The sequence below is a fragment of the Colias eurytheme genome, chromosome 28 (genome assembly GCF_061535395.1).
Source record: "Colias eurytheme isolate Ceu_HAF_F1 chromosome 28, ilColEury1 Martin Lab GWU primary, whole genome shotgun sequence".
Lineage (NCBI taxonomy): Eukaryota > Metazoa > Arthropoda > Insecta > Lepidoptera > Pieridae > Colias > Colias eurytheme.
In genome coordinates this window covers 3,561,799-3,571,177 of record NC_143007.1, presented here as the reverse complement: position 1 = coordinate 3,571,177, position 9,379 = coordinate 3,561,799, and the positions used below count along the sequence as shown (strand labels likewise).

The 9,379-nt window shown below is 31.1% G+C and overlaps 1 protein-coding gene and 1 non-coding gene across 3 annotated transcripts; one reads left to right on the top strand and one right to left on the bottom strand.

The window, feature by feature from the left end:
• Positions 1-421: 421 nt before the first annotated feature.
• On the bottom strand, positions 422-9,359 carry LOC149896550 (serine protease 33). Of its 2 annotated transcripts, none has more exons than XM_090117643.1 (9): positions 9,249-9,359; positions 6,971-7,217; positions 5,860-6,043; positions 5,191-5,305; positions 4,804-4,933; positions 3,975-4,092; positions 3,158-3,405; positions 2,768-2,875; positions 422-2,328 (listed from the first exon to the last, which is right to left on the bottom strand). In XM_090117643.1, exons 2-9 carry the CDS (start codon positions 7,152-7,154, stop codon positions 2,150-2,152), a joined length of 1,266 nt encoding a protein of 421 aa, XP_089973769.1. In that variant the 5' UTR covers positions 7,155-7,217; positions 9,249-9,359; the 3' UTR covers positions 422-2,149. The 2 variants fall into 2 exon arrangements, with proteins under 2 accessions (XP_089973769.1, XP_089973771.1); XM_090117645.1 differs by having other exon boundaries at positions 9,151-9,331.
• TRNAC-GCA (transfer RNA cysteine (anticodon GCA)) lies at positions 6,380-6,451 on the top strand. Its single transcript has one exon. It is a non-coding gene; the product is annotated as a tRNA-Cys (tRNA).
• Positions 9,360-9,379: the final 20 nt, after the last annotated feature.

The window sequence follows — 9,379 nt, the reverse complement described above, 5'->3', positions numbered from 1 at the left end:
AATACCAATATTTATATTAGGTAAGTATAAATAGGTGCTAAAATATGTTAATATCAAAAATACTTCACAATAGAATAAAAGTTTACTTTCTGAAATAACTGAAGTTTGATACGGGAATTAGTAATGATATTTTTAGAACTACAATATGCAAATATTTTTTGAACAAATTTTTTTTCCTGATTTAAGCTACTTCACGTGGTAGATATACGGTTAAGGATTTTTGTAATCAATATGAATGCTTAAATAATAATCAACCCTGTAAATTTTTGTTATGTATCAATACTTAATATTCTTATAATTAAAACATTACAATAGTTAAAATATTTAACTTTAACTCTTAGCATATAGTACTACATGGTATAATTTCCCTTCATTATATTTTAAATACAATGCACACTGGGGGGTAAAATAAAATACATAATAATAAATAACAATTTAAATTTATTTCCAAATAAATTGCACAACAACGACAAAGGAGATCAAATGGAAACAATGGCAAGCATACAGTTATAATGAGATTCCAATATTTTTATAAATTCTTTGAGCTATTGAAGTGAAACTTCTTTAGGCGCGTTGATAGTAAAATTCAACATCGCGTCATGGCAATACCGTCACGTCATGGAGTAAGGCGACGATTTAGGTTTCAATCTTGCCAAAGAAGTTTCACTTCTGATACTTACGTATGCACACACACGCTCTTTTTTATATATGAAATTTTTAATTTCAGAAAATCCTATAAATAATTAATTCACTTAACTCAATTCTTTTATAAATTCACAAATAAATAAATAATTTTATTAATCTAACCTAACCTCACTAAAACATTTCTAAAGCTAATTTATTATAACAGTAATATACGATAAAATGCGGTGTAGTATAATGAAAAGCAGTAATTAAAATACAATTAAGAATAAACGATATAAAAATTAAAATATCGTAAAAGTTTGTCGTGCGGTTAGTGTGCAGCTTTATGTTATAGCTATTCCAACTACGACACTGTAACCCCGTCCTTACGGAAAGCATATTTTTAACGTATGTTCATCAAATTTTATGAAAATAAATGTTAAAATTTTACTACATATGATCAAAATTCATTTATTTTCTATTTATTTCATGTAATGCTTCCGTACTGAAAATAATTCAAAATGTACAAAAAATAAAAAAATGGTTGCCATAATATAATACACAAATAAATATTAATTTCGTCTTATTTTACTATCTTTATTTTGTACGTTATAAACTTATGCGTACAAAATAAGCATTTGTACATGTTTGTTTTATCTAGGCACATTATAAATAAATAAATAGGCAATCTTCTTTTTAAAACATCCCTTCTAGAATTTATTGATACAGCATTAATGAGTAAAATGTTTAATACGTAACACAGATAATATCTATTATAATACGTCCATAATTACATCGACACCAATTAATTGTACTATTTAGCTAGAAGTGAACATAATTAATTAATGTAAATTACTTTCTACATCGTTAAAAGTGAACAAAGTTATAAATTAGGGCACAAAATTCTACATAATTAATACTTTTAATTCTAATATCATTAAAAATCGATGCATTTCATCGTCTTTTCACAAAAACCCCTTATAATAATAATATAAGAAATTTTCTTTAGGTTTCATAAATGAACGTACATCATAATTCCGCAAAAAGCCCGCATATTTAAAAAGTGAATACAATTTGTTGTCTTGTATCATGAATCGCGAAGAAGTCAGTATGTAATATGTGTAGAGATTTTGTCAGTTCCCTGTCATTATTTTCTTGAAAATCCCACATAATTAGGGACTTTTAATTTCCTCAAGAGACTACTTTATTAGGGAATTTTCAATTTGGTAAGTCAGTTTGTAATTTTTAGTCATTTATTCAGTTCCCTGTCATTTTTTCTTTGTCAGTACCCTGTCATTTTTACTTTGTCAGTCTCCTGTCATGTATTTCTTTGTCAGTTCCCTGTCATTATTATCTTGATAATCCCGTACAATTAGAGACTTTTCGATCCCCAAAAGCTCACTTAATTAGAGACATTACAATCCCCAAAAGCCGCTTATTTAGGGACTTTTCAATCCCCAAAAGCCCGCTTAATTAAGGACTTTTCAATCCCCAAAAGCCCGCTTAGTTAGGGACTTTTTATTCTTCAAAAGTCAATATAATTAGCGGTCGGGTGAACAATATCGCGTATCCAGCTGGCTGTAGTGAGCACATTATGATATATGCCGGGCTGATGGTCCACGCCGCAGCCAAAGCCCGCGGACGTGATGCCGGCGAGGTAGTACCGGCCATTATCCTTTACTATTAGGGGGCCACCTGAATCGCCTGTGTGGGAATGTGTAAGTATGTAATACTAGCTTTTGCCCGTGGCTTCGCTCGTGTTGTAAATCTAGACATTAAACAATTCTTGAATTCGCGGAACACAAATTTTTGTATTAAAATCAGTCCAGTTATTTATGAGAAGTTTTATGTCACACACTCAGTCAGTTAAAATTACAGATAATGTATGGAAAATATGCATTAAATAATGACAAATGCAACCAGCTTACATCCGCGACTGCATTTACTATTCTATAATAATATGTACCGATGTTCAAAAATTGTTGAGCCGTTTTAGCGTAACAGTTAACATACATCAGCACAAAAATTCACATTCAGATAAGAATTAATAAATTAGGTAACACGGCTTATTTAACATGGTAAATGTGAATTTATGTTTATGTTAAAGTGTCAATTTTAATTAAAGTTAAGTGTATTAACGTACCTAGACAGGCATCTTGATGGCCATCCGAATGTCCTGCGCAGATCATTTCAGAGTGTATTTCGACGGAAATCTGTTTGCTCTGATGCCATTTTATACATTGCTCTGTACCTGAAACGATAATATTAAACTTTTGTTATAATCAGACACAGAGGAATGATAAAATTTTTCGTATAAATTTTTACATATTTATTTTCATAGATGAGCTCTAAAACTAGTTTTCATTATTAAGTTTAATTCAAACATTTTAATCTATTATACAAAAAAAGAATGATACTACCTGACTACCTACTACTTTTCCGTATTCATCACAGATAAATTTTTCTTTTTAAAAGAAAAAAAAATCTACTAACTTAACAAAATACTATAATATAACGAATATGGATTACTTACTCAATATAGGCACAGTAGCGGACCTCAACCAATTAGTCCCTGTGTGCCCCAAGCTCGTATCTGTCTTGCCCCACCCAGCTATTACCCCTGACTTGCCCCCTAATTGCAAGTCCATTTCAGGTAAGCAAATCGGCAGGATATTACTGGTATAGACTATTGGTCGAGAAAGCCGTAATAAGGCTATATCGTAACGATCTGGTTGCGTTGTACGAAATTGAAATAACGGATGAAGAATTTTTTGAACTACCCTGCAAAAAAAAATCTTTTGTTAATGTTGGTCTTTATAAGCATTCAATAAGCGTTTATATGTAGGTTTGAATATTGTTTTTACCAGCTATGTATATAAAAGCGATAGATGGATTATCTAGATAGAGAAATGATTCAATTTTATGTTCGTGTTTGTTACAGTTTAACATACAAAAACACCTGATATACGAATTTAAACATAATTTTGCTACCTATATCTTTACTGATTTACCTTTTATCCTGTTTATTTTTTGCTTGCAACTTTATCGAATGGTTGATTATACATTAACGCCATTTGGCTTAATCTGAGTAAAGTAATGAAGAATTTGAAGCTAAAATTTTTGAGCATAAAAGTATTTTTATAATATGACTAGCTGTGCTCCACGGTTTTACTCAAAGTGCTCCACTCCTTTTGGTCTTAGCGTGATGATATATAAGCCTATAGCTTTCCCCGATAAATGGGCTAACTGCGAAAGAATTTTTCAAATGGGACCCGTACTTCCCAAAATTAGTGTGTTCAAACAAAAAACAAACAAACTCTTCAGCGTTATAATATTATTAAGATACAAACCCCAATCGTCTAGCAGTGCGCGACTCGCTAGTGTCCAGTGCGCCGAGCCACACCGCCACGTCGCGGAGCCGCGCGCGCGACACGCAGTGCGCCGCTGTGGCTATGTACCAGCGGGATACTGCCGACAACGTTTATATCAAATAAACTATAAAAAGACGTGTGGCACTCGGGGACTGCCGCGGTAAAGCTATTGCATGCTATGCCTTCAAGCCACACCTCCGCGCCCGTCGGAGTGGGGAGCGTGAGGTTGTTTCGTTACTAAATTTCTGGATTCGGTCCCCGCGCTCAAGGCCCGCGATAGAAGCTATGCAATAGCTTAATAAATATCAAATTCAAAGGTATAAATAATAGCTTTGGATTTGATATTTATTCTTATAGCATATGAATAAATGCTTTATAACAAAATATTAAAAGCTTGTTATCAGGATGTCAGCACATAAATTATCATCATCATCCAACAGGATACTGACGACAACTTCTCATTATGATCACGATAAACAGAATACGAACAAAAGCGTGAGCATGAAAACTATCGTAAAAATATTCAAATCGCCATTAGAATAGCGCCCCTATCGTGCGTAAAATACACAAACTTTTTATCTGTCGCATCATGCTCGAATACTTTCAATACCTAGGTTAACAAGGATAAATGTTAAATAGTAAAATAAAAAGATAAATTCAGTACAGGGACTCTAATTATTGTTAATAAATAATTGTCATTGAAAACCGTGTTTACAGAAAATTATCGGCAAATGATTATCATGTTTACTTGTACTATATGTTTTAATCCAACTTTAATAAAAAGGACATGTATATACTTAATACTTACTTAGCACACCACCGCATTGAAACTCAGATATCCTGACGTGTGCCTGCCAGGGGAATTCAGCGAACCGGGCTTCACGACCGCCAATGATTCGCTTTTGAAGAACCCTGGTTGAAGGGAGACCACAGTCTTCCTGGAATGAGAAACATTGCAATTAATAAAAATGATTTATAATTAAAATATAACATAGTTTTGTATGAACATTATTTTGTATGAAAAAAACTGCTTATAATTGTATAATTACATGAAAATATAAAAATTTTGACAAAATAAATTACAACCGGGCATCAAATGTTAATAATTCATTTAGTTATGATGAAATACATAAATAATCTATAAAAATACATGCAAACTAAATGCTTATAACTTCTTTATAATAAATCATATTACCTGATTAACATCTTCATCGACTCTTCGTCGAAAGACGTTTGGTGGAATGACATTTCTCTGCGGAACTACCCTCAGTTTTGGCGGTACTTTGTATTGCCAATCTGATGACGGTATACTGAAAAAAAAACAAATGATGATGTCAGATACATTTTGGAAAAATAATTCTTATAAACAAGTAATAACTGCGTTAAAAACAACCGACTTCAAACTTGCACTTGCAACATTTACAAATACAGACAAAAATGCTCATAAAATAAAAACTACTGGGCCTATCCGAATAAAATTCCGCGTCGAACAAAAAAAGAATCACGTAAATCGGTTCAGAAACCTCGGAGTAATCGGTGTACATACATAAAAAAAACATACCGGCCGAATTGATAACCTCCTCCTTTTTTTGAAGTCGGTTAAAAAAGTCTGCAGCAAATTTAAATTTATTTTTGCAAAAATTTTATCTATGTTTCTGCAACCATCGAATTAATTAATTAATGATAATTCTGCATAGATAAGTAAAAAAAAAATCGTTACAGACTGACACAAAATAAATGTAATTTATGCTACTCACCTACACACATCCAAATCATTCTATTTGCTAACACAGCGCGCGTCTTTACCCTGTCGCGTAACTAGCAGGGTATGGACAAAGTACAGGGTATGATTGTATGAACTCACCTATTATCCAAATCATTATGTTCGCTCACACAGCAAGAGAACAACCAGCCTTCACCACAGCCCTTAGTCTTTACCCCGCCACGTAACCAGCAGGATATTGACAACGTACAGGGAATAACCTCATCGCCAAGACTGCAAGTTGTAGGGTAGCCGAGAAAAGAGGCTAGCACGCGGGAGGTTAAACCTGGAATTTACAATTTATTTATTTGATAAACAGCTCTTTCAAAAAGTTGTAACCGACACATCATAATATTATGTAGCTTATTCTATTATTGTATAATATTCTATTTTGATAGAACATAAAAGAATCCTTTTTATCGCGGATCAACCTTATCTTAGCTTAATTTTTTTGTTTTCATTAAAGGCGTGGTTGATAGCGTAGTTTTCGTAGGAGTATATAATTTGTTAAATCATAGAAAACACGTGCAAAGCTGCGTGTCGAATATAATACGCGTATTACATTGATATAGTATGTAAAATTATGCTAATCTGTATTGATAATTTCGCATCTTTTGCCATCGGGGATATAGCTCAGTGGTAGAGCATTCGACTGCAGATCGAGAGGTCCCCGGTTCAAACCCGGGTGTCCCCTGATATAATACTTTTTTATATCTCAATAATTCATAATTAAATTAATGTCGTGAATAGCAATAGTACAAGTAAATTTTTTTATTAATTCGAAAGTATTTATTTAAGCATGCATAAGCAAAGTATAATAATTGGAATGTAATTAAAATATTATGCATTGTTTCACAATTCTAAACATTATTTGAATTCTAACGATGTTGATATTGATGTGTTTAAAAGAATATTATATTTTTTTGAATGTATTCAAGATTCTGAGTTTTGAAAACAAATATATGAAATTTTTAATTAATATTGAAAATATTATCTATTCTTGAAAAAAGTAGCTTACAATTACACTGAAAATGCTTTTATGTAATTAAATAACCAGAAACGAAATTATTGTATCTTTCATTTAAATATGAATATTAATTATAGCGAAAGAGTCTAAACTCTAAATTTAGGAGTCAAAACATGACAAATTAAATTTTATCTTTAAAATTAATGCTGTACTTATAATAATTATATTATATTTTATTAAACTTACTTTCCACAGCATTCGCTTGTCCAACATTTAAAATCAACAACGGCAACACCATTCCAAACTCGCGCCATTTCGTCCGCCATGATGGTTTTCGATTTTTTTTTCTTTTCCCGCCTTTATTTTGACATGTTCTATTTTCTCTATGTTTTATTCCTGATATCCATAGAGAATCCTTCACCGGTTGCATACTGATTTTATTTTTTTGTTATAATTACACATAGCTATTGTGTTTTTTACTAGTAGTTCAACTCTGTAAGGAAAATACGTGTGTTTTTATTACGTGGTAATATAAGGTGTGAAAAATTATTACAGTAAGTAAAATAATTTAATAACGTAGTAGTTATAATTTTTATGAATTTCTCAATGTAGAATAATATTATTTAGTTTAAGAATGGACAATAGATTTTAAGGAATAGGTAGGTACATTGAATTATTAATTTTGACGACGCGGTTGGCGCAGTGGTAAAGTAACTGCCTACTGAGCCGACGGTCCCGGGTTCGATCCCCGGTCAGGGCAAATATTTGTGTGATGAACTCAATTATTTGTTCTTGGGTCTGGGTGTTATTATCTATATATGTATTTATTAAATATTATATTTATCGTCGCCTAGTACCCACAACACAAGCCTTAATTGAGCTTACTGTGGGACTAGGTCGATTTGTGTAATAATGTCCTATAATATTTATATTTATATTTATATTTAATATGTATACTACGTAGTACATATTAACTCAATGAATAGGTAACTACTAACTACTGTTTTTTTGATTTCGTAATTTTCAAGAGGCTTGTAATAGATTTTTATCATCAATGATAAAACAATTGATAGTAATCAATCACATAACATTATCATTTATCACAATATTGAACAATTATCTACAAATGATTTCACCTGAAAAATCAACGAATTTTGCATTGTATGTGAATAATTTACATAATAGACAATAGACTTCTTTTAATTTTGATACTAAAACTAAAATATTAAAATCACAGTACAAAACGTCTTTGTTCTGCTTTTCATCTGTTTTTATTATACATCAAAATATGTGAAAATAATAGATATATTTCCTTATATTAATGAAAAATAATTTGTATAATTAATTGTCAAGTAAATATTATACTACAAAGAAATTATAATTATAATTTCCCATAAAATTGTAGAGAGAAAGCTATCTGCTCTAGTGAGTTTTGAGTTCGTGACCTTGAATTAATTCTCAATTGCAAATATTTAGCACAAAATCTATTTTATTTACTTTATGTATGAAAATTCATATTAGAAAGGTATAATACATATATATAAACTTAGTTATCTTTAATGATAGTCCTTTTATTTACTTTATACATGAAACATTTAAATATAAGAAAGGTAGATATAAAAACTTAATTTTCTATAATGAACAGTCCTATGCATGTTTTTCTGTATAATAACAATGTAAAATATCATATAATCTATACTTATATTTTAAAGAGGAAAGGTTTGTAATCGTGTAGGTATGTATGTATGTATGTATGTATGGTTTTCACGCATAAACTACTGGACCGATTTCAAAAATTCTTTCACCATTAGAAAGCTGCATCTTCACTGAGCAACATAGGCTAGGTTTTATCCCGGAAATCCCACGGGAACGGGAACTATGCAAGTGTTTATTTGAAAACGCGGGCGAGGCCGCAGGCGGAAAGCTAGTATGTATTATAATAATATGTTAATTTATTTTATTTATTCAGACAACATAGATCCAATTTAGATCGTCTAGGTATTATTAATGTTATGATATAACGAACGAAATTAGATTTCATATATCAAGGCTTAGAATATACAAGGCGTGTATTGACGTAAAATAAGTAAATAAACATTGTGTAAATTTGGTTATATTTGTAGCGATAAGGAAAATCAGTGCGTCACGTAAAAAGCGTATTTTTCTGTTAAATATACTCAAAAAACGCTGTTATAAAGTTATAACTTTGATTAGAACTGTATTAATTATTATTAGTACAAAGTTAAGGAAAAACAAGTGAAAACGATGAATTTAAACGCATTAAGTATAATTGTTTGCTTAATTTTTTTCCAGTAAAAGGTTTATTTATATAATTGATTGAAATTATTATACTTATTAATATTTAATTTTATTTATTAAAGCACATAAACGAAAACACATCCCGCTTTAGTACAGAGAGAGTTTACCATGCAATATATCTATTAAAATCGTATAAATACGAAAACATATTTAGAACGAAATGTAGGCCGCAAAACAACTCAACAACAAAGATAGCCTCACTCACTTTCACACCCTTTCACTGCATTCGACACAGCACAGACAATAAATAATATTGCCGCCAAAACGCACGTCAAAATCAAATTTTTTTTCGTCTGCCGCGCGCGACGTTGGTAAAGAGACTAAGGTTTTGAAATC